Here is a 24,697-nt window from a genome sequence, read left to right as displayed (position 1 = left end):
GTGGTAGTTGGTATGAAAAAAAAATAGAGTGATAGCTCCATTCACCATATCAATCACCATTCGATATCTTGGGACTTTTAAGAATAAGTAATTATAACTTTAGAATTAAAGGAAATAAAACCAGCTAAACAAATCTAATGACAGTTTTGTCGGATCACCTCACAAAAATTGTAGCAGTAATCAAAGACTTCTCTATATATTGGGAGCATGTAAGGTTTTCTATGATAAAACAACAAAACTTTTTTTAGAGTGAAAATTACAATGTCGTCATCCAAATTTAGTATCTTTTGTATAGCTCTTATTTTCCTAGCTAGTCTTCATGAATGTGGTAAGTTAATGTTATAAATTGTTTAGGTTTCGTTCATCATTTAATCATCATTACCATTATAATCATAATCATATCAATCCATAGTCTGTAAAGTGGTTCATTTATTTGACTATTTTTTTGTAGATTCTTTAAGAAATCCTTTCAAAAGATGACCATTAAGAAATCCGATCACAAATGAAATAGTAAAAGAAAAGAACCACCGTGCTATCCATATGGAAAACAGTTTAAATGCACAGGTTTCGCTGGAACCGTCGTCGTAGACACTGCCGATCGTTGTTGGTCTTTCTGTGCAGCTGCTCATAAACGACGTCCTTAGAACCCAGTCCCTCCTCCAAAAGCCTTTGAATCCAGCATCTACTCCAAAAGCTGAGGAAATTTGAAGAGCTTTTGTATATACCAACTGTTTTTATATGTTTACTCATAATATAACTAGTAAATATTTATGTGACTTCACCAAATACAATCATGCCTAGCTACCTTATTTTGTGTTTAGTAACTTTGAAAGTCATGTAATAATGGACAATACTAATTATAATGTTTTTCAACCCTAAAATCCCAATTGATTTCAACCTTACAATACAACATTTTAATTATAATGTTTTTTGCCAACCAAAAAAAAATTAGTTTACTATTTTGTTGCGTTAGCCATGATCTCAAGACTTCACACCTTATATACATATGAAATGAATTGGTTTAGTTGATATTTTGTCCTTACTTAATCCGGGTGTGTTTCCAAGTCAACGTCCCATGTGTCCCTAGCTTGGCTACATAAAGAGAAGAAGTGACCTTGTAAGAATAAGAAGAAGAGAAAGAGGAAGAAAATGGTTGACAATGAGAAGTCGTCATGTGTTTACAAGAACCGCGACGCGCCAGTGGAGGCGCGTGTGAAAGACCTTCTCTCTCGGATGACTCTGCCTGAGAAAATCGGCCAGATGACTTTGATCGAACGCAGTGTGGCTTCTGAGGCCGTCATTAGAGATTTCTCCATCGGTACGCAACCACAGAGCACTTCTAGATTTGTTTTGGTCAACGACCAAACCTTTGTTAGATTTCTCTGTTTTGTTCTCTTTCTTTTCTCGTATGAAAATTGACCATACTAAAGATACAAAGTAAGTCATCTATATTGTCACAGGTAGTGTACTGAACGCCGCAGGAAGTTGGCCATTCGAGGATGCAAAGTCGTCGAATTGGGCGGATATGATCGACGGCTTCCAGCGATCAGCGTTAGAGTCGCGTTTGGGAATTCCCATAATTTACGGCATTGACGCCATTCATGGCAACAATGACGTCTATGGCGCCACCATCTTCCCCCACAACATTGGTCTCGGCGCCACCAGGTCCGGTTCCCTTTTGAGCAAAGTACAAATTTGGTAGAAGAGAAGAGAGAGACTTGCATAGAAAGGGGTTAATTTGATCTATTTTACTGTTTTCTGATGAGGCTTGCCTTTGCTTATTCAACATTACTTGATTTGGGTCTTATTTGAAGTTTTGATCATGTTACTCTTATTTACCTTTTAATCTCACCATATAGTAGTAGCTATTTAGTATTAAACAGTTAGTTGCACCAGCTGTGGTTAACTTATAGCATTTGATTGTGTCCAAGATTGGTGCATCTATTGTGGCCATGTTGTGTTTGGCTTGTGATGACACTGGTAGTTCTTTTGGTGTGATTCTGTAGAGATGCAGATTTGGTCAAAAGAATTGGAGCTGCAACAGCACTTGAAGTTAGGGCGAGCGGTGTTCACTGGTCGTTTGCTCCATGCGTCGCTGTGAGTCTCTTATACACTTAGATTTTAGCAAAGATATAATATAATTTGGATTTCTTAGTCAACTGAATGAGATGTTGCTCCTACAGGTGGTGAAAGATCCGAGATGGGGAAGATGCTATGAGAGTTATGGTGAAGTTGCTCCAATTGTTTCTGAGATGACTTCACTTGTCTCAGGTCTACAAGGCGAGCCATCCAAAGAACACACTAGCGGTTACCCTTTTCATGCAGGAAGGTATCTACAATATATAATTATATAAACAATATGGCTTGATTTGTGTCTTTAGTATATTTCATTTCATTTCTCATGGAATTGGTCTCTTGGTGATAGAAAAAACGTGGTTGCGTGTGCCAAGCACTTTGTTGGAGACGGTGGTACCGATAAGGCCATAAATGAAGGAAACACCATTTTGCGGTATGAAGACTTGGAGAGGAAACACATTGCTCCCTATAAGAAATGTATTTCTCAAGGAGTCTCTACCGTTATGGTCTCTTACTCTAGTTGGAACGGAGATAAACTCCACTCCCACTATTTCCTCTTAACGGAAGTTCTCAAACAAAAACTCGGTTTCAGGGTTAGTTGAGTATGAAAACAATTTAAATTAGCTAAAGATGTAGTCATTGAGTTCTTTTGATTTCATCTTTTTGTCTGGTTATTAGGGATATATAGTCTCAGACTGGGAAGGTTTGGACCGGCTTAGCGACCCACCAGGTTCAAACTACCGCAACTGCGTCAAAATGGGGATTAATGCTGGAATCGATATGGTAGTGAATTTGTTTCATTGTCTCGGATGATACAGGAGAAAATATAATTAAACCAATTAATGTTATTGCAGGTGATGGTACCTTTCAAGTATGAAAAGTTCATAAACGACCTGATAGATCTGGTGGAGTCAGGGGAAGTATTGATGGCTCGTGTTGATGACGCTGTTGAAAGAATACTCAGAGTGAAGTTTGTTGCAGGACTCTTCGAATTTCCTCTTACAGATCGATCATTGTTACCTACTGTTGGTTGCAAGGTGAGCTCTCTTGTTCCGAATGCTATTAAACCGGAGTGCTAAGACTATTGAGAACAATATAAAACATGATTTCACTCTGTTTTACGCGTTTAGGAACATAGAGAATTGGCGCGTGAAGCTGTTAGAAAGTCGCTAGTTCTGCTAAAGAACGGCAAATATGGAGAATTTCTGCCATTAAATTGCAATGCCGAGAGAATTCTAGTGGTTGGAACGCATGCAGATGATCTTGGATATCAATGCGGTGGATGGACAAAGACAATGTATGGTCAAAGCGGAAGGATCACAGATGGTAACTAGAGCTACTGCAATATGGTTTGAAAAGCACCTTTGGTAGGAGATGCTAAATGGTCTCGTCGAATATCTAATGTACGCTATATTGTCTGAAAATGTAGGCACAACGCTTTTAGATGCAATAAAAGCGGCAGTTGGAGACAAAACCGAAGTGATCTATGAGAAAAATCCATCAGAGGAAACCTTAGCCTCAGGATATAGATTTTCTTATGCAATTGTTGCGGTGGGGGAATCACCCTATGTAGAGACTATGGGGGATAACTCAGAACTCACAATACCTTTTAACGGTAGCGAGATTATAACCGCGGTTGCAGAGAAAATCCCGACTCTAGTGATCTTGTTCTCAGGACGGCCTATGGTTCTTGAGCCGCAAGTTCTTGAAAAGGCAGAGGCTCTGGTCGCTGCTTGGCTGCCTGGTACTGAAGGACAAGGGATTGCTGATGTAATTTTCGGAGATTATGAGTTCCGAGGGAAGTTACCAGCGAGCTGGTTCAAACGTGTAGACCAGTTGCCGCTTGACATTGAATCAAATGGGTATCTCCCATTGTTTCCTCTTGGTTTTGGTCTGAATCGTGATTCCGCGGAGAACTCGAAAATGGTTTAAATTTGTAGTTGAATATCTTTAACAAAATTTCAAGGGACTCTTTCTGTTAAAATGAAATCGGTTAAAAACTTTGTTTCATAAATTCGAACAAAACAATATTGGTCCAGATCAACTATTTCTAAGTCTTTGTTTTTTAATAAAACTCCCACGGCACAAATTGGTTCCAGCTGTTGTATTTTTGTATTCAACTAGGATATGACCCGCGGTACACCGCGGGTTAATTATTTGATTTTTTTATTTTTATAAATTGATGAATTTATTGTGTATAATATTTTTTGTTGTATACCGCGGATCACATGCGTTGTATCTAAAATAAAATTTTTTAAGTTGTATTTGTTTTGTTTAGTGTTTAAGATTGTATAATTGTATTTTGATTTGTTATTTATAGGATTTCACCTGTGGTATATTGTCTCGTATTAATATTGACCCAAACCTGTCCAACCATATAATCTAAATTGAAATTAAACATCATTTTGTTATTTTTTTAATAACACTTTTATTTAAATGTCATATAATTCGAGTTAATTTGAAAGTTGCTTTCAAATAGTTTCCATGTATATTTTTAAATTAGTGTGTGTTTTTGGACCAACCCGTAAAAATAATTTATAATTGTATCTTAAAATACTAATTAGGATTTCACCCGTGATATACTGTCCCATTTTAGATAATTGTAAAAATTAAAGAAAGATCCGAATGACTCAATTTCGGGTCTGAATAAAATAACGACATGATTAAATGCTCAATTTGTTCTTAAAAATGTTAATATAGATTACACACATATTTTTATTCATCGATTGAGTAATATATGTCCGTTTTAAAAAATTTGAATTGTAACATATGCAGAAAAAAAAAAAAACTAAAATTTACTAACTATTTATATATTTTATAATAATTTAAAATAATATAAATATAAGATCAAATAAAAGTGAAATAAGAATCATATATTTATGTTTAAATTAGGTAGAGAGGTTTTAGGAAATTAGTGCAAATTTGTTATATTAGCATTAAATCATCATATTTGATTTCTTTATCTATAAAAATCGTGGAGAATATACCATAAATAAAGCGTTTAAATATAGTAATTAGTTGAGAAAGTATATATATTTTAGATTTTATTAATTATTTTCGTTTTTTAATTTTGCCAAAATTTAAGGAAAGATCCGATTGAAGATTTCCGGGTCAAAATTAAACAAATTTGACCCGATTTGGGTACCCCAAAAACTGCTGCAAAAATGTATAGTAGATTAATTAATCAAAGACCAACATTTTTTTTTATGTTTTTAGAAAAATTTGACAGTCTTTCTTTATTTGTCTTTGCCAGCAATCTTCGAATAAATACCAGCCATTTTAAAAAATTAAACGGTATCTCTTTATCAATATGATTTAAGAATCCTTAGAACTAGATTAGGATGTTTAAATAATTAGATTATGACAATTAGGGTTCCTTTTTGCTATATCATATATTTAGGTTGTGATTTATACTAGATTTGACTTGATCATTCAAATTTAGGACTTTAAACGTTTCCCTTTATAATTGAAATTGTTTTATGTAAAACTCGAGAAAGATTCACATCATTACTTAAATCTCTATTCTTTATCATTGAACTGATCCACTATAGTCGGCTACGGCAGAACTAATCCACGTATCCTCCACCTGGGGAATATATAAAGGTTAAGTTGCAAACTAACTTGTAACAGAAGGATAAAAAAATAAGAAGAAGAGAAAAACAAAAACAAAAACAAAAAAGTATGGAAGGCAGCAATGAAACATGCGTTTACAAGAACCAAGACGCGCCAGTGGAGGCGCGTGTAAAGGACCTTCTCTCTCGCATGACTCTGCCGGAAAAGATAGGCCAGATGACTCAGATCGAACGCGTCGTCACTACTTATCCCGTCATTACAGATTACTTCATCGGTATTCACAACCACTGACCACTTTTGTTTTTGGTCAACGACCAAACTTTGTAGTTTCCCAAGTCCATTTTCCAAAATTTAAATTTTGAATTAATTGCTAAGGAAGATACAAAATGTGATAGTAGTAGTAATGGGGATATAGGTAGTGTACTGAACGGTGGAGGAAGTTGGCCGTTCGAGGATGCTAAGACGTCGGATTGGGCTGATATGATCGACGGTTACCAAAATGCAGCGTTAGCGTCGCGTTTAGGAATTCCGATCATCTATGGCATTGATGCTGTCCATGGCAACAACAATGTCTACGGAGCCACTATCTTTCCCCACAACATCGGTCTTGGAGCCACTAGGTTTTTTTACCATTCTCTTTCACTTTGAACTGACTACAAAATTTGGACAAAAGAATGAAAGATTTGCATATAATGGGCTAGAAATGTAACTATAGGTTGTAACATAAGTATTTGATGATTTGGGTCTTGTAATGTTGCTCCATACCCTAGTAGTATTTGAACAAAGTGGTTGTTAAATGTGATAGAGATGCAGATTTGATCAGAAGAATTGGGGCTGCAACAGCACTTGAAGTAAGAGCGTCTGGCGCTCATTGGGCGTTTGCTCCATGCGTGGCCGTAAGTTCTTTATAGCTTAGTCAACTGAATGGAGCCTTTGGTTGGATATCTTTGAGTGTTTCTTGAAAATGTGTGTTATTTGGCATTTCTCGTATCCTAATGCCAAATATGTGTGTTGTTTCCCATTGAGTATGAGATGTGTTCAATAAATGAGAATTTGCTTAATCCTTAGAAGTCTATAAAAGGAAGAATTCCTAACAAGAAATTCAAGAATATATACAAGAGGAATGGAAGAAAAAAGTGAAAGAGATTTTTTATATTCTTAATCTTTCTGACAGGCTTTGAGAGATCCGAGATGGGGGCGATCCTATGAGAGTTACAGTGAAGATACTGACATTATTTGTGAGTTGAGTACGCTTGTCTCGGGTCTACAAGGCGAGCCACCCAAAGAACATCCTAATGGCTACCCTTTTCTTGCAGGAAGGTATATATACTTCTAGCTAGATTTTGTGTTATTATAGGTTTGATCTCATTTCTCAAGGATTTGTTCGCTATGTGATAGAAACAATGTGGTCGCGTGCGCTAAGCATTTTGTTGGAGATGGTGGTACCGATAAGGGCATAAACGAAGGGAACACCATTGTGTCATACGAAGAGTTGGATTCATCTTGCACCATATTTGAATTGTCTTGCTCAGGGAGTCTCTACGGTTATGGCATCTTACTCCAGTTGGAATGGAAGTAAACTTCATTCCGACTATTTCCTCTTAACCGAACTTCTTAAACAGAAACTCGGTTTCAAGGTTGGACTAAAATATGATTTGAATATAGCTAAATAAGCTAGAGGTGTGTTATTTAAGCTGGTTGCCTTTGCTGTTGTTTTTAGGGATTTGTCATTTCTGACTGGGAAGCTTTGGAACGGCTTAGCGAGCCATTCGGTTCTAACTACCGCAACTGCGTGAAAACCTCAGTTAATGCTGGAGTGGACATGGTAAAGTTTGAATGAAACCCCTTCTTAATGAATTTTGATCATATGAGTAATGAAGAGAAGATTATTAATCAATGTTACTCCAGGTGATGGTGCCTTTCAAGTATGAACAGTTTATAAAGGACCTCACAGATTTGGTGGAGTCAGGGGAAGTAACTATGTCTCGGATCGATGATGCTGTTGAGAGAATACTCAGAGTGAAGTTTGTTGCGGGTCTTTTTGAACATCCTCTCACGGACCGGTCTTTATTGGGTACTGTTGGCTGCAAGGTGAGGTCTCTTGTACAGAATGCCATTAGATTTAGACCTGAGTGCTGGGGCCAGAACATGATTGACTCTGTTTTTCCATGACTCTAGGAACATAGAGAACTGGCGCGTGAATCAGTTAGAAAGTCGTTAGTGCTCCTGAAGAACCGAAAAAATTCTGAGAAGCCATTTCTGCCACTAGATCGCAATGCCAAGAGAATTCTAGTCACTGGAACGCATGCGGACGATCTTGGATATCAGTGCGGGGGATGGACAAAGGCATGGTTTGGTCTAAGCGGCAGGATCACAATCGGTAATTAAAGCGGCTCCAATCAAAGAGACTAGTAGATGTTGTTGGTAAATTAATCAAAACGTATCTTTGTTGGTCTGAACTTGCAGGCACAACGCTTTTGGACGCCATTAAAGCAGCAGTTGGAGACAAGACTGAAGTGATCTACGAGAAGACTCCTTCGGAAGAAACTTTAGCCTCGGTGCAAGGCTTCTCCTACGCCATTGTTGCAGTGGGGGAAACTCCCTACGCAGAGACATTGGGAGATAACTCGGAACTCACAATACCCTTAAATGGTAACGACATTGTAACCGCGGTTGCAGAGAAAATCCCGACTCTAGTGGTCTTGTTCTCTGGACGGCCTATGGTTCTTGAGCCGCCAGTTCTTGAAAAGGCTGAGGCTCTGGTCGCTGCTTGGCTGCCTGGAACCGAAGGGCAAGGGATCAGTGGTGTCATTTTTGGAGATTATGACTTCGAGGGGAAGTTACCAGTGAGCTGGTTCAAACGCGTTGACCAGTTGCCGTTAACAGCTGATGCCAATTCGTATGATCCATTGTTTCCTCTTGGTTTTGGTCTCAACTACAATTCCGGTGAGAACTCAAAACCGGTTTTGACTTCACCAGCCTGATAGAATGTGTGAAAGTGTGATATTTGATAATTAAACAAATTCCAATAATGTTGAAAAGTGATCAAAACCAAAATCCAATAAAATCACTGTTCACAATTCTGTTTGCTTCTATATTATCTTGCTTTCTTGTTCGACAAGAAACTATTGTACAAATTACATATTTTCATTCTATTATTTTTGGAATTTCTTTTTTTCTTGCAATAAATTGTAACTAGAAAGAAAATGATAACTGATCCAAAATTGAAATCCGATTTTTTTTTTTTTCTGGAATGGTTTCACTGGTAGCTTGATTTGTGAAATATATGATAATGTAAAATTCTATTTTGTTGGTTTCTACAGAGAAAATTTTGTTAGATAGTTCATAGTTGATTTGACAACTCGACAACCGTGTGCCTCTTTTGTAACCATCATCAACTGTTTGATAGTGAGAATAAATGAATGATGAGAATGATCATTAATTGATTGTATGTTTGTTACCAAATTCCTTCTTTCAGAAAATCTAGAGGTTAGATAATGGTTAAAGACCGATTCAACAAGCTATGGATCAAATTCTATTTTTAATTTTATATATAAAACTAACAGTAAAATTCACGAAGACAAAGGGTTTCTCAAGAAGATAAAAGTTCAAATAGCTTACAACAAGAAAAGTTCAAATAGCTAAAACATAGCTTACAACAAACATTGATACATATAACATTCAAACAATAACCGAACAAGATGGATGTAACCTTACAAGGCAAGCTACATTAGATATGCTATAAAATCCTAATCCATAAGCTCGACATCCTCTACATGGTTTAAAATCGTCGAAATCATTGAGCAGTGAGGCTTCAAAGCTACAATTCCGAATTCGATTTCAACTCTTATCATAGTATGAGTCACGGTACTGAAGTAGATGATGTAGAAAGGTTCCCGTGGATGGCTTGTCGCCATCACAATTTCACCTGCAGTAGTCGTCCCGACAATGTATACGTAGGTATCCGCAGCTAGATTATACCAAAAATATGGCAATTCATATATAATACCCGACCATGCCACTTCATCACCATCATTTAGAACACACAGCTCCAATTGTTGATGTTGTTGAATAGCATTACCATCTAGCCATACTACGGCCAACTTACCTTGGTACTTTATGAGTGCTGAACACGCAATGTTTATATAACTCCGATTCACAGGTAGACACTTGAATCTCTCCAATCTAACATCAAAGGCTACTACCATATAAGGTGTTGAAGTTTCATGGTCCAGGCGCAGAGCTAAATAGTACAATACCCCATCCATGAACATCTCTTTACGTAAAGGTAGATGGGGTATCAAACATTCGACTGTTCTCCAGGTAGCTTCTTCCGTCCCTAATGTTGAAACTCGACTCACACAATCATCAGACATGCACAATACCTTGAATAGTTTGTCGATAGGATCATATACAAATGAAGTGTTCACGGTAAGCATCTTTGTTGTCGCTCTTGGTAAAGAAATGTACTTTGACTCTCCGGTGCTAGGGTTACAAAGCATCGGCTTCTTAGATTTGCAACAGATCAAGCCAGGTATAGGGGCACAAACCGAGTAGGAAGGACCCAAATCTTTAGGGAACTGCATCTGGTAATAGGCAGATATAGGAGAGGATGATACCCAATAATAAGGTGTAGGAAAGGAGTAGTTGTTGCGGTCTGGATCTGGAACTTGAGGTATGGAGTAAAAGATTCGCCTACCGTTGTGTAGGAAGGTGAATAGTATACGAGGCCGAGTCGATGAGATTTTGAGGAACAGTTGGGTGAAATCTCGACGACGTAGTATGGAAGACCAAAGCTTCGACACGCAACGACACCTCGCAACTTCTCGCATGGACAATCTTGAGAAAACGTCAATCAAGAGATCAATTGGTATCTCCTTCGAGATTTCTCTGGGGGTGTTCCTTGGACGGGTGGTGACTTGCTGCTTCTGCGGTTTTCCCATGGCGGCGCTAAACCCTACAATCCCAAACATGACAGCGACTTCTGTTTTTTTTTTTTTTTTTAATTAAGGAGATTTGGACCTGGACAGAGAGAGTTTTAAAATTTTTTTATTTATTTAGTACAGAACACAGGTGGTCTTAGAGATGGATACATTGTCAATTCCATCATTCTTGATAATTTTCAACATCAATCCAAGTGTATATATTATTTCATGATTTTATTCCTTTTTTGTCAACCAAAAATAGTTTTTATAGATGCATATAAGGCTATAAAATATGAAAATACCAGGATAAAACCGTTATTTTTTCACACCATTTTGACTATATGTACTCAAAGTTAACTAATGTACATATAGTCAAATATATCTTAAATTGTTCATTCATTATAATTAGTTAGTAGTTTATTTAGTAGAGACATTTTAGTAAATTAATCAAAACAAGACATTTTAAATACTTTTTCATTACCTCTAAAGAATTTTACTCTAACACAATTGCAGCGAGAACTCAAAACCGGTTTGACTTCACCAGTCTGAAGAAATTTGTGAAAGTGTGATATTTTGATATGATGGAGTGTGACTGTGTGAGTGGCGTTTATAAATTTCTATAATTAAATAGTCAACTGGAAAGAAAATGAAATCCGATTTTTTCTGGAAATTGAGGATTTAGTAGTAGCTTGATTTGTGAAATTTTTGGAAATATGAAAATCTTATTTTATCGGTTTTTCTGTAGACGAATCTCTGATTTGACAAAGCGTACACTACAATAGTTTGCGTCTTTTGTAATCCCCTTAAGGCTTAAATTAAACAAAACAAAAATCATCAACAAATCTTTGATGGTGAGAAGAAATGAATAATGAGAATCCTCATTGATTTTTATTTTTGTTGAATCCTCATTAATTATTTTTTATACGTTTTTGTTTAAATAACATGTGTGCGCTCTCTTTGAGAGAATCTAGCTTTTACGTACACCGTGTACAGTACTAGAGGTTGGATAATGGTTCAAGACCGATTCAACAGGCTTTGGATCAAATTCTATGTTTAATTAAATAGAACTAACAGTAAAATTTCACGAAGAAAATAGTTCAAATAGCTTAAAAATATCCTAGAACAAGAAAAGTTCAAACATATAGCTTACAACAAACATTGGTACATATATAGAACATTTAAACAATAACCGAACAGGTATTAGTTTCACGAAACAAGATGGATGCAACCTTAGAAGGCAAGCTACATTAGCTATGCTATAAAGTTCTAATCCATAAGCTCTACATTCTCCACATGGTTTAAGAATGTCGAAATCCTTGAGCAGTTAAGAGCCCTCAAAGGTTCAATTCCGAAATCGATTTGAACTCTTACCACATACTTCTTCACTGTATTGTAGTAGAAGATGTAGAAAGGTTCATGTACATAGTATGTCGACAAAACAATTTCACCTGAAGTAGTCATCCCGAGAATGTATAGGTAGGTCGTCTCCACAGCAAAATTCTTCCAATAATCTGGCAATTCGTAGATAATAATCGACCATTTCACTTCATCAACATCATTTAGAACACGCAGCTCAAAACTTTGTATGTGTTGATAGATACCACCCAAATTTTGCCATAGTATGGCCAACTTACCTTGGTAATTTATGAGTGCTGAACCCACAATGTTTAACTCCACAGGTAGAAACTTGAATCTCTCCAATCTAACATCAAAGGCTACTACCATATAAGGTGTTGGAGTTCCACTGCCCATACACTTAGCTAAATAATACAAAATCCCATCCATGCATATCTCACTATGTAACGGTTGATGGGATATCGAACATTCGACCTTTCTCCAGGTAGACATCACTTCTTTCGTTCCTAATGTTGAAACTCGACACACATAATCACTGGACACGCACAATACCTTGAATAGTTGGTCGATAGGATCATACCCAAAATATGGTCTCATCTTAACCCTCTTTGTTTTCGCACTTGGTAAAGAAATGTACTTTGACTCTCCTGTGCTAGGGTTACATATCATCGGCTTCTTAGATTTGCAACAGATCAAGCCAAGTATAGGGGGACAAACCTGGTCTGAAGAACCCAAATCTTTAGGGAAATGCATCTGGTAATAAGCAGATATACGAGAGGAGTAGTTGTTGCGGTCTGGATCTAGATCTTGAGGTATGGAGTAAAAGTGCCGCCTACCTTTGTGAAGGAAGGTGAGTAGTATACGAGGCCGAGTCGATGAGATTTTGAGGAACAGTTGGGTGAAGTCTCGACGGCGTAGTATGGAAGACCAAAGCTTCGACACGCAACGACACCTCGCAACGTCTTCAATGGACAATATTGAGAAAACGTCAATCACGAGCTCAATTGGTATCTCCTTTGAGTATTCTCTTGGGGTGTTGCTTGGGCGGGGGGTGAGTTGCTGCTTCTGCCGCTTTCCCATGGCGGCGTTAAACCCTAGAATCCCAAACATCGATTTTTTTTTTTTTTTTAAGGAGAGGTGGACATATAGAGTTTTAAGATTTTCTATCTATTTATTAAGGAACACTGGAGGTTAAGAAATGGACACATTGTCAATTCCAATATAATTTTCAAGTTCATCCAAATGTATATTAATTCATGAATCTACCAAAAATTAGTTTCTTTTAGGTGCATATAAGGCTATAATATAAACATTCGGGAAACCGTTATTTTTTGCATCATCTTGACTACATGACCCGAGTAAAACCGTTATTTTTTTCGCACCATTTTGACTACATGACCATGGTAAAACCGTGATTTTTTCGCACCATTTTGACAGCATAGCCCGAGTATATTTTTTCACGCCATTTTGACTATGTTGTCAAATTTAACTACATGTAGTCAAATAGTATATCTTTAAAGTTTTCATTCATTATATTAATTGATAGTTTAGTAAATAGAGACATTTTAGTAAATTTAAACAAGAAATTTAATTCACATAAAAGATATCCGAAACAATAATTTTTATCAAAGGGATGGAGTATTTTGTTTTTCCAATTTGTTAATGTGTTTAAGAGGTGTTCATTAGGCTCTAATTCCTGCTATAGCATAATGTCTATTTATCATTTAAATATATAATTTGTTATCCTTATAAAATTTTATTGGTGTTAATCTAGAGTGTAAGTTAAATACTTAAATTGTTAAGCCAATATACATTTTAGACTGATTGTGTTTTAGTTAGAAACCATGTATTTATTTTGAAATAATATGAATTGTGTTTATATCTTAAATTTTAATCACATGAAATTTAATTTATAACATAATTTAAATATAAAATAGGGATGATGATATTTGTAATCTATTAAAATGGATAAACTATTTGATAGAATTTTATTATTTTATGCACTATGACATAAACAATTGGATATATTTTGGTAATCTATAGTATGGTTTGACCCTAAGTAGGTCCATTCCCTTGGAAATTAACTCTTGTGGTCGAGTTCCTATCTATATTGTAGAAGAAAATAAAGAAAATATCAGATAGAATGGCAGGAGAAAACAATTCAGACAAGTCAATTTCTGTCACTAGATCGCAATGCCAATAGAATTATAGTCACTGGAACGCAAGCTGACAATCTTGGATATCAGTGGGGAGGAAGGACAAATGCATGGTTTGGTCTAAGCGGCAGAATCACAATCGGTAATTAAAGCGACTCCAATCGCATTGACTATTAGATGTTGTTGTTAATTTAATCAAAACGTATCTAGCTATCTTGGTCTGAACTTGAAGGCACACTACAAGAAATTTGGCCATTGGTAGCAAACCATTGTAGCACTAATTCACTAACTACTACTAAAAGTGTCAAAATTGGATGTGAACTCTATTGTAGCATTAAATTAGTGTTGGAAAAAAATTTCATTAAGCGGGAACCCAAATATCACTACTATAGCTAGAAAATCATTTTGGAGGCAAAACAGTGAACCAAAACTTAGGTTTTTCCGCCACTCTCACTCTTGCCAAAACTCTTAGACAAAAGCAAACACTTATTAGATCATTTTTCTCTGAAAATCTAAACCTATGTCGCCACCACGATTCCCTTTTCCGGTCACCAAAAAACCCATTTCCTCTCATTCCTCAACCTCCGTCGCCTCGATTTCCGTCGATTTCAGTCATTTCTCAACCTAGCTCCGTCGCCTCGATCTACCTCTGGGTTCGAAAAGGAATCAGCCCTCCTCTTGCCTGAGCTGGTGTTCTCTCCGTCGCTCTAGTCCACCCTGAAGATTTCGAATAAGAAACCCATGAAAGGTAATCAATTTATGATTTCTCGAGTAATGAACTCTAGATTTAATCGTCATTCTCAGTGTCTTTGATTTCTCTAATTACTTTCCATTAACTCTCATTGTAGCAAGAATCGAAGCCCTAGAGATATCTTTGAGGACCTAATACGAACATAAGCAAGAGAATCAATCTGCTTTACAATCTTCAGGTTATCGACTTTCTTCGAGCTATGGTTCTTATATTGTTTGTAATCTGTTTTTGTTTTTTTTTGTTTATTACAATAGAAATCGAGACATTCATGCTATTAGTTTGCAGGTTGGATCTTGTTGCTATTAGTTTGTTGGATCTCGTTTCTTTTTGGGGTGAAGACAACTTTAATTCACAAAGCCAATCTTCACAAGCTTAAGGCGGTTAGTCGACCTCCAATTATGAGTTTTTAATTGGTTTATTATGTGTCTTATTTGTGGGTTTCATTGTTTCTGACTTTAAGTTCTTGATTGGTTTATTACATGACTATTTAATCTTGTTAATGTGAATGTCAATGTGTTTTTTTGGTGTTTGAGTTATTCTTATGGGTTTGTTATGTTTTGCTCATGGGTAAGATACTATAATGGTCGAAAAGTCATGAGTTCATCTTAACAGGTATGTGAAAACAATATATAGTTGAGGGTTTAATGAGGGATTAAGAGAGTTTAACATTTCTCATTAAGAGAGTTTGGTTTCTCTATGAGATCCATTTTTTGTTTGTTTTGTGTAATGAAAGGGACAGAGACACCAATTGTGTTCTTCTGTTTAGAGATTTATGTTTTCAGACAGAAGTTTTGGTTTGGCCCATTGAAGAACTAGCTTTAAATCACGAGCCAACTTTTTTATTCATCAATATGTCAAATCAATCCTTTAATCCAATTTTTTTTTCGAGTCATCTGCAATTTTGCATTATCATCTTTTGATATTGACTGATGAATAAAGAAGTTTATATAATTTGATCATTATAGTAACATTCACTACATCAAATCTTTTACTAACCTTTTAAACATGAACATTCAGTATAGAATTGTCATTTCTGTTCATGAACAAGAGTTTTCCAAATATGAGTTTTTTATTGGTTTACTATGTGTCTTAACAGGTATGTGAAAACAATATATAGTTAAAAGTTTAATGAGGGATTAAGAGAGTTTAACGTTTCTCATTATTTTTTTGCTTTCATCTTACTTTACTAAAGAGCTGATCTTGGTTATGAGAGAGGTACTTGGAATTTTGTGCGGTATGTGGCTGCAGCTTAAGGAGAAATAAAGATGATTATTTGCCCTTGCATTGACTGTTGCAACGTGGTACCGGTAATGGTGAGCTTTGTAGTTATTAATTTGCTCGTACTTTGATTTTACATAAGTGGGAAAATATGTCATACTAAGCTAAGATATTTTTGTTTTCAGGAGTGAAGTCAATTGCTTATTCTGAATTGATGGATGAAGTATGTTTATTGCTTTTAAGTTTAGCCGGCTATGTTTGAGAACTTGATCTGTTTAAGACATGACTTTGTGTTTTGTTTATGACTTGGTTTGATGGTTACATGTTCTCTTTTAGAGTTCATGATTTTAATCAGTTCACTTTGTATGCTTTGGATTTTTAATGGAAAAGCATTGATATTTTATGAATTTTTGTTTCTTGTCAAAGTATCACAATAGATTTTATGAATCCCAAAATTGATTATCGTGAATAGGTGCACAATTTTGACGAAACAATATTCAATGGCATTTTATCTATGTCATTATAAAATATTTTACGGCACTAAAACAAAACCATGAAAGAGTACATAATAGCACGAAACAAGTGCTAAGAAAATATATCCTATAACAAACGATTATCGCTATAATAGGTTCATCTAGCGTAGCATTCAAAAAAATGCTATCATATGGGGTGAGGCTATTATAGCTCCTCATGTCATAGCGTTCATGAAAACGCTACCAAATTGATATAGTAGCGTTTTCAATGTGCTACCAATGGCTAAATTTCTTGTAGTGCACACAACGTACGTTTTTGGACGCCATTAAAGCATCAGTTGGAGAAAAGACCGAAGTGATATACGACCGGAGATTATGACTTCGAGGGGAAGTTACCAGTGAGCTGGTTCAGACGTGTTGTCCAGTTGCCGTTAACGGCTGATGCCAATTCTTATGATCCATTATTTCCTCTTGGTTTTGGTCTCAAATACAACTCAAAACCTGTCTGCTGGAATGTGTGAAAGTGTCATATTTGATTTGATGGAGTATTAGTGATCTTCTGTCATTATCTTGCTTTCTTGTCCGACAAGACACTGCAACTGCATGTTGTACAAATTTCCTCTTTTCGTTGTTTTTTTCTTTCTTTCTTTGCAATGAATGGAAACTAAAAAGAAAATGAAACTGATCCAAAATTGAATTCCGATTGAATTAAGGATTTACTGGTAGCTTGATTTGTGAAATTTTTGGAAATATAGAAATTATATTTTATTGGTTTCTCTATAGGGGAACAAATAAACAGTATTCCCTTAAACAAAACAAACATCATTATCAAATCTTTGATAGTGAGAAGAAATGAATGATTAGAATCCTCATTAATTTATCTTTGTTGCACACCTCATTAATTAATGTTTATACGTTTTTGTTGGAATAGCATGTGTGCCCTCAATTTCAGATAATCTGGCTTAAACCTAACAGTAAAATTCACAAAGATAAAGTTGGTTGTTCAAGAAGATAAAAGTTCAAATTTGCTTAAAAATAGCTTACAACAAGAAAAGTTCAAATAGCTTACAACAAACAATCATACATTCAAACAATAAGGGAACAAGATGGATGCGACCTTAGAAGGCAAGCTACATTAGCTATGCTATAAAGCCCTAATCCATAAGCTTTACATTCTCCACATGGTTTACGAATGTCAAAATCTTTGAGCAGTTAAGAGCCCTCAAAGGTTTAATTCCGAAATCGATTCTAACTCTTACCACAGAGTTCTTCACTGTATTGTAGTAGAAGATGTAGAAAGGATTATGTACATAGTATGTCGACAAAACAATTTCACCTGTAGTAGTCATCCCGACAATGTGTAGGTAGGTTTTCGCAGCTAGATCCTTCCAATAATATGGAAATTTGTAGACAGTCTTTGACCATTTCACTTCATCAGCATCCTCTAGAACCCGCAGCTCAATAGCTTCTGTGTTGTAATCAACACGATACGAACTTGCCGATAGTATGCCCAGTTTACCATTGTAATTTATGAGAGCTGAACTCACAGTTATTAACAACAAATCTAGAAACGTGAATCTCTCCAATCTAAAATCAAAGCAAACTACCATAAGAGGTAGTGTAGATATATTTCCCACGCGCTTAGCTAAATAATACAATACCCCATCAATGCATATATCAGCACTTACAGGTTGATGACGTTTCGGACATTCGACCATTCTCCAGGTCATTTCTTCTCCGGACGTTCCTAATGTTGAAACTTGAAACACAAAATCATCGGACAGGCACAATACCTTGAATAGTTTGTCGATAGGATCATACCCAAAAAAGGGACTCATTTCATTCCTCGCTTTGGGTAAAGACATGTACTCTCCTGTGCTAGGGTTGCAGATCAACGGCTTCTTAGATTTGTTACAGATCAAGCCAAGTATAGGGGGACAAACCTTGTCGGAAGAACCCAAACCTTTAGGGAAATGCATCTGGTAATAGGGAATTATAGGAGAGGAGTAGTTGTTGCGGTCTGGATCTAGATCTTGAGGTATGGAGTAAAAGATTCGCCTACCGTTGTAAAGGAAGGTGAATAGTATACGAGGCCGAGTCGATGAGATTTTGAGGAACAGTTGGGTGAAATCTCGACGACGTAGTATGGAAGACCAAAGCTTCGACACGCAACGACACCTCGCAACGTCTTCCACTGGTAATCTTGTGAAGATGTCAATCAAGAGATCAATTGGCACCTCCTTCGAGTTTTCTCTTGGGGAGTTGCTTGGGCGGCCGGTGACTTGCTGCTTCTGCCGTTTTCCCATGGCGGCGCTAAACCCTAGAATCCCAAACATCTGACTTGTGTTTTTTTTTCAGGAGATGTGGACAGAGAGAGTTTCATTTTTTTTTTTTTTTTATCTATTTATTAATGAACACATGTGGTCTAAGAGTTGGATACATTTGTCAATTAACTTTCCACATATCTTGATAATTTTCAGGTTCATCCAAGTGTATATATTGATTCATTAATCTACCAAAAAATACAGTTTGGTTTAATTTTTTATTGATCAAAACATTAAAACAAGGGATTAGGGATAAAATTAGAATTTTCATCAAACATCTTCATTGAAAATCTAAAAATAAAAATATTATGAAACAAAATTTAGATCTTAAAACGACAACTAAACTGAAACGAGCTTATTGAACCACCCGCAAAAACCGTTATTTTCGAGCTTATTTTTGAAAGTAATTGTTTCTTTATTTCCGAGCTAACCATATATTTTCGCGCTACGATACTAATTTGGATAAAATGAATTGAGAAATGCATTTATGCTTTCGCCGTTTTAAAAAAAAAATATTCTCTTAAAAAAGTTTGTTTAACAAAAAAAAACGGTTTACATTTGTTTCTTCTATATATAACTTATTAACAAATTTGACCACATGTAGTTCAATATATCTTTTAAAGTTTTAATTCATTATATTATAATTGGTACTTGGTAGTTTATTAAATAGACCTTTTAGTAAATTTAAACAAAAAATTTTAATTCACGTGAAAAATATCGGAAACAACAATTTTTTGAAGAGGTGTTTATTAGGTTCTAACTTCTAACTCGTGTTATCGAAAGGAGGTAGTGTTTTTGATGATGTGAGTCTATAGTTAGATTGTTAATCTAATATAAAAATTAGATTGATTGATGAATTGTGTTTGTATCTTATATTTTAAACGTATAATTAATTTAATTTATAAATTAGTCGAGATATAGAATTGGGATGATGCAATTTGTAATTTATTAAAGTAGATAAAATAGTTAATAGAATTTTATTATTTTTATGCACTATCACATAAATAATTGGATATGTTTTGACCCTTAAAGCTAAGCATGTCCTTTCTCTTGGACTTTAACACTTGTGATCGAGTTCCTCTCCATATTGTAGTAGACAATGATGAAAGGATCAGATAGAATGCTAGGAGAAAACAATTCTGAGAAGCCATTTCTATGATTTCGAATTGAAGTTACCAGTAAGTTGGTTTAATTGCGTTGACCTGTTGCCGTTAACCGCTGATGCCAACTCGTATGATCCATTGTATCCACTTGGTTTCGGGCTGCACTACAATTCCAGCGAGAACTCAAAACCGGTTAGACTTCACCGGTCCGATGATATTTGTGGAAGTGTGATATTTGACATGATAGTATGAGTGGCGTTTGTATATTTCAAAAATTATATAGTCCAAAGCTTGCTTTCTTGTTCGACAAGAAACTGTACGACGTCGTACGAATTTCCTATTTTCGTTGTTTTTTCTTTGCAATTAGTAGAAACTAGAAAGAAAATGAAACTGATCCAAAGTTGGAATCCGATTTTGAAAATATAAAATTCTATTTTATTGGTTTCTATAGAGGAAGCTTTGTTAGACAGTTCATTTGACATCTCATACACTACAACTGTTTGATTGTGAGAATCATCATTTATTCATTGTTACATGCGTTGTTTCAGTGTGGAAGATCGAAGTTCTGTATGTTTTTGCTGAAATAACATGTGCCCTCTCGTTCAGAGAATCTAGATTCTATGCAGACGAGGTTGGATAATGGTTAAGACCGGTTTAACATGCCATGGATCAAATTCTATGTTTAATATTATGTATGACTTACATAATAGAATTCACAAAGACACAAAAGTTAGTTGTTGACGAGAAGAAAAGTTTAAAATATATATACCTTACTCCAATCATTGATCCTTATGGACACAGTTTCCGTAAAGAGAAACTTTGTTAAAGTAACACATAAAAAATAGTCATATAATAAACTGTGTTTAAGAGTACAAACTTTAAAGGCCAAACTATTACTCTTATAAAGTCTTAATCCATACGCTCTACATTCTCTACATGGTCAATAAATGTATAGATCCTTGAGTTTTTAGCCCTCTTAGCTATATTCCCAAACTGGATTTCAATTTTTCCTGCAGTCTTTTTCACTACATTGTAGTAGACAATGTAGAAAGGATAGTTTAGAATCTTTAGATAGCATGTCGATAACACAATTTCACCTGCACTAGTCATCCCGACAATGTATAGAGAGTTATTCGCAACTAGATTCTTCCAATAAGACGGCAATGTGTAGGTAGTCTTCGACCATCTCAATTCATTGGCATCTTCGAGAATCCACAACACAAAATATTTTGTGAGTTCATGAGTAAGACCAAAGGGCGATGACCATAGTACGCCCAATTTACCTTTGCAATTTATCAGAGTTGAACACCAAATTATAAGTTCTACAGCTAGAAACTTGAACTTTTCAGACCTAACATCAAAGCAAACTACCATATAACGTTGTGGAATTTTATTTCCAGTGCACTCAGCTACATAATACAAAACTCCATCGATGCATATCTCACCACGTAAAGGCCTATGGGGTATCGAACATTCGATCATTCTCCAGTACACTTCACCTGTTCCTAATGTTGAAACTCGACATGCAAAATCCTCGGACGCCAACAATACCTTGGACACACACAACACCTTGAATAGTTTGTCAATAGGATCATACCCAAAATAGGTTTTCATCTCAGTCCTCTTTGTCATCGCTCTGGGTAAAGTTTTGCACTCTCCTGTGCTAGGGTTATAGATCATCGGCTTACTAGATTTGCTACAAAGAAACCCTCGTACAGGGGCATGAATCTCATAGTCATAGGAAAAACCCTTACCTTCGGGGAAAGACATATGATAATAGGGAACGAAAGGAAACGGACTCGGCTCTGAATGTAGATGCTGAGATATGGAGTAGAAGATCCGCTTACCGTTATGCGGGAAGGTGAATAATATACGCGGCCGAGCCGAAGATGTTTCCAGGAATAGTTCAGTGAAATATCGAAGACGCGGTACGGAAGACCAGAGCTTGGACACGCAACGACACCTAGCAATGTCTGCCATGGACAATCTTGAGAAAATCTCAATCAAGAGATCAATTGGTATCTCCTTCGAGTTTTCTCTTCGGTAGTTGATTCGGTGGGTGACTTGCTTCTGACGTTTTCCCATGGCGTCGCTAAGCCCTAGAATCCCAAAAATCGACAGTGAATTTGGACAGAGAGAGTCGTAAGATTTTATTTTATTTAAAAGGAACTATATATATTGGCCTACGAGGTAGGGCACGACAAAATATCCATTAGATTCGCTTCGATCCGTTATTCGATTGATTCGATTTTAAAAATCCGGATATCCGTAACTTTTTTTTTTGGTAGGCCGGATATCCGTAACTTTACGAAGCAAATCAAATCTATACTATATAAAAGTCGAGGCTATAAGCTCCTAAAGGCGTCCACATAGGATTTTAAACGACCAATCGCGGTTAGACATCTCGCTGATTAACATATTTTGATTATGATAATTTTCTATATTAAAGTTTTGTCTAAAAAAAAAAGAAAAACAGTAAGAGAAATATTTGAAAATATAGAAATATTTCTAATTATATTAATCTTGTGTTATTTGAAAATATAGAAATATTTCTAATTATAATCAAAATGTCAAGTTTAAATTTTTATAGAAATATTTCTAATTATAATCAAAATGTCAAGTTTAAATTTTTTAAGATAATTAAATTTATAAAGAAATATTTGTAAAGAATAGAAATTTAAACTTTTGAAAAACAACATATGGAAATAAGAAAAGCAATATATACAAGAAAACAAACGTAAATTTTTGAAAAACAATATATGAAATACGTTAAACTTATATTCTTATTTTGTTAATCTTCTAATTTTCCAACAAAAAATAGAATATTAACAAAAAAAAAACATATTCGATTAACTCTAGATCTTTTCAATATAAATAATAACCGGAGGCATCTGATTTGATTATAAGTTTTAAGCTATAAATTTCAAGCTGTTAGTAACAATTAGGGTTGATTACTACTTTTAATGGCACTTCTTTTTATATTTTTCATCGCTTTTGCCACTACTGGCACTTCTCTCTCTTTGTCGGGCTGTTTCTGTTTTATATTTCCGATAAACCCTAAAACATGTGTTTGTGTATGATGTTATATATGATTTGATGTTGTTTGCGTAAAAGTTTTGGGTTTCAAGAACAAGAAGGATCGATGACAAGCATCATTGGTCGATGTTTGTACTCTTTCATATCGGTTATGAATCGTAAGACCTTGATTTGATTATTTGAGTTAATTTTTTGCTTTAACAGAAGAAGGGTCAACAACAAGCACATATGTTTTATTAGTTATATATGGGATCATGTTCATGTTGCTTCCTCCGCAAGTAATTTACAATTTTGTAGCATTAAGGATTTTGGTTTGAAAAGTTTCAAAACGTGTGGATCTTAAATCGAGTATATATATGTGTGAAAGTATCAATAATTTAGTACATGTGGTGGCTATGCTGGTCTTGAATAACACAAATGTTATGAGAAAATAGGCAATTATTCTGGTCTTGGAGGTTACAGGAGGTTCGCTGGGAAACAAGTTGTGTTACTCTAAGACAAATTCTTTTGAAAGCTTATTTAGTGGTTCTAACGAATTCAGCATCAATTGTTTGTGCCCAAAAAGTACCACATGCTAATAAATCTAAGGAAGTGGTGGTGGTGGTGGAAGTTGAAGAACATACATGTAAGACCATGCAAGAAATCTCTCTTGGAAAAGATGTCTAGGCCAATATAGGAAAAATTGTTTTACGTTAAAATGTGGATACAACTATGGCTAATAAGGTAACTTCTTATGTGATTCTGTTTTTTTTTTAACTTAGGTTTTATATACTTCAGTTGGATGATATCTAACCAGACAAAAAGGTATAAAGACTTGTGTTGAAATTGTAGAAAAAGTTGTTATTATTGGAGTACCAATTTCAATCAAAAAAGGGAATTGAAGAGACGTAAGAAAGGTAATACATTTAATTGATAAGAGTTTTCTTGCTTTATAAATAATTGACGTCATAATCTAGGTAGCAAAGAGGGTTGTTTTCCATGTAAAAAATGAAGGAGAAAGAGAGAAACGCGGATAGATTGGCGACCAGCGAGAGAGAGATAGATAGATAGAGAGAAAGCCATTGTCGTGAGAAGATGTTCGATCGTGATACCATAAGATAAACTTGGATTATCATTCATGGAAAAGAAAAGTGAGAAAACAGTTATAACATGACCTTTTTATTGTAACGTTTGGTTCATATGTAGCTAAAACTTGATGGTGAGGTTTCTGGTATTACTGTCTTGAGGTTTAATGGTAGGATATAGATTTAAACGGATTTTTAGAAGAAAGCTTCTTCAACTTGTTCGAGAAGATTTCTTTTAAAGTTTCAGATCTAACAAGCAAAGTGGAGACATGAATATCCAAACGTACTCGGAATAATCTGAAATTTGGTAAGAGTATTCTGGAGACGTGGAACGAACTTTTGGTAGATAGGTGTCAAATTTCGAGTTTAGAAGGTCAAATGAACGACGTTGTTTCGGGTAGTTAATTCATAGGCTTATAGAGCTATGTTTGGTTAATGTTAGTAAGTTTAAATTTCTTGCTTTATTTTTGACCACATAATGATAAATGTTTTACATAGAAGAAGATAGAGAGAATGAGGAAAGTGAGGAAGAGGAAGAGTATAACGAAGAAGCGGAAAGTAACGGTGACGACGGCCATGAAAAATTGACAATGTAGATGATGAGAATGAATATGAAGAGTAAAAAACGATGAATGTGAAGAG

At 35.4% G+C, this 24,697-nt stretch overlaps 5 protein-coding genes, 1 long non-coding RNA gene and 1 pseudogene across 7 annotated transcripts; 3 read left to right on the top strand and 4 right to left on the bottom strand.

Annotated features, from left to right (window-relative positions):
* The first annotated feature begins 961 nt into the window (after nt 1-961).
* On the top strand, nt 962-4,114 carry LOC9313607 (beta-glucosidase BoGH3B). Its single transcript, XM_002877493.2, has 9 exons — nt 962-1,318; nt 1,461-1,665; nt 2,007-2,097; nt 2,184-2,329; nt 2,426-2,669; nt 2,755-2,859; nt 2,931-3,113; nt 3,207-3,402; nt 3,506-4,114. The coding sequence occupies exons 1-9, from the start codon at nt 1,150-1,152 to the stop codon at nt 4,006-4,008; spliced, it is 1,842 nt and encodes a 613-aa protein (XP_002877539.1). The 5' UTR covers nt 962-1,149; the 3' UTR covers nt 4,009-4,114.
* A 1,620-nt stretch (nt 4,115-5,734) lies between these two features.
* LOC9311893 lies at nt 5,735-8,695 on the top strand (annotated as a pseudogene).
* Nucleotides 8,696-9,262: 567 nt separating this feature from the next.
* Nucleotides 9,263-10,686, bottom strand: LOC9311892 (F-box protein At3g47030). The gene has a single exon (XM_021024374.1). It carries the CDS (start codon nt 10,620-10,622, stop codon nt 9,399-9,401), a length of 1,224 nt encoding a protein of 407 aa, XP_020880033.1. The 5' UTR covers nt 10,623-10,686; the 3' UTR covers nt 9,263-9,398.
* Nucleotides 10,687-11,631: 945 nt separating this feature from the next.
* Nucleotides 11,632-13,334, bottom strand: LOC110228127 (F-box protein At3g47030-like). Of its 2 annotated transcripts, none has more exons than XM_021024375.1 (2): nt 12,767-13,334; nt 11,632-12,652 (listed from the first exon to the last, which is right to left on the bottom strand). In XM_021024375.1, the coding sequence occupies exons 1-2, from the start codon at nt 13,038-13,040 to the stop codon at nt 11,841-11,843; spliced, it is 1,086 nt and encodes a 361-aa protein (XP_020880034.1). In that variant the 5' UTR covers nt 13,041-13,334; the 3' UTR covers nt 11,632-11,840. The 2 variants fall into 2 exon arrangements, with proteins under 2 accessions (XP_020880034.1, XP_020880035.1); XM_021024376.1 differs by having other exon boundaries at nt 11,632-12,085; nt 12,209-13,331.
* Nucleotides 13,335-15,932: 2,598 nt separating this feature from the next.
* LOC110228129 lies at nt 15,933-16,489 on the top strand. Its single transcript, XR_002331745.1, has 2 exons — nt 15,933-16,150; nt 16,241-16,489. It is a non-coding gene; the product is annotated as an uncharacterized LOC110228129 (long non-coding RNA).
* A 1,038-nt stretch (nt 16,490-17,527) lies between these two features.
* Nucleotides 17,528-18,874, bottom strand: LOC110228128 (F-box protein At3g47030-like). Its single transcript, XM_021024377.1, has one exon. The coding sequence runs from the start codon at nt 18,862-18,864 to the stop codon at nt 17,683-17,685; it is 1,182 nt and encodes a 393-aa protein (XP_020880036.1). The 5' UTR covers nt 18,865-18,874; the 3' UTR covers nt 17,528-17,682.
* A 1,904-nt stretch (nt 18,875-20,778) lies between these two features.
* Nucleotides 20,779-22,040, bottom strand: LOC9313606 (putative F-box protein At3g47020). The gene has a single exon (XM_002875777.2). It carries the CDS (start codon nt 22,038-22,040, stop codon nt 20,865-20,867), a length of 1,176 nt encoding a protein of 391 aa, XP_002875823.1. The 3' UTR covers nt 20,779-20,864.
* Between the last annotated feature and the right edge of the window lie 2,657 nt (nt 22,041-24,697).

This window comes from Arabidopsis lyrata, assembly GCF_000004255.2.
Source record: "Arabidopsis lyrata subsp. lyrata unplaced genomic scaffold ARALYscaffold_5, whole genome shotgun sequence".
Classification (NCBI taxonomy): domain Eukaryota; kingdom Viridiplantae; phylum Streptophyta; class Magnoliopsida; order Brassicales; family Brassicaceae; genus Arabidopsis; species Arabidopsis lyrata.
Note: the sequence above shows the minus strand (reverse complement) of the source record. Positions and strands in the feature narration are given on the sequence as shown.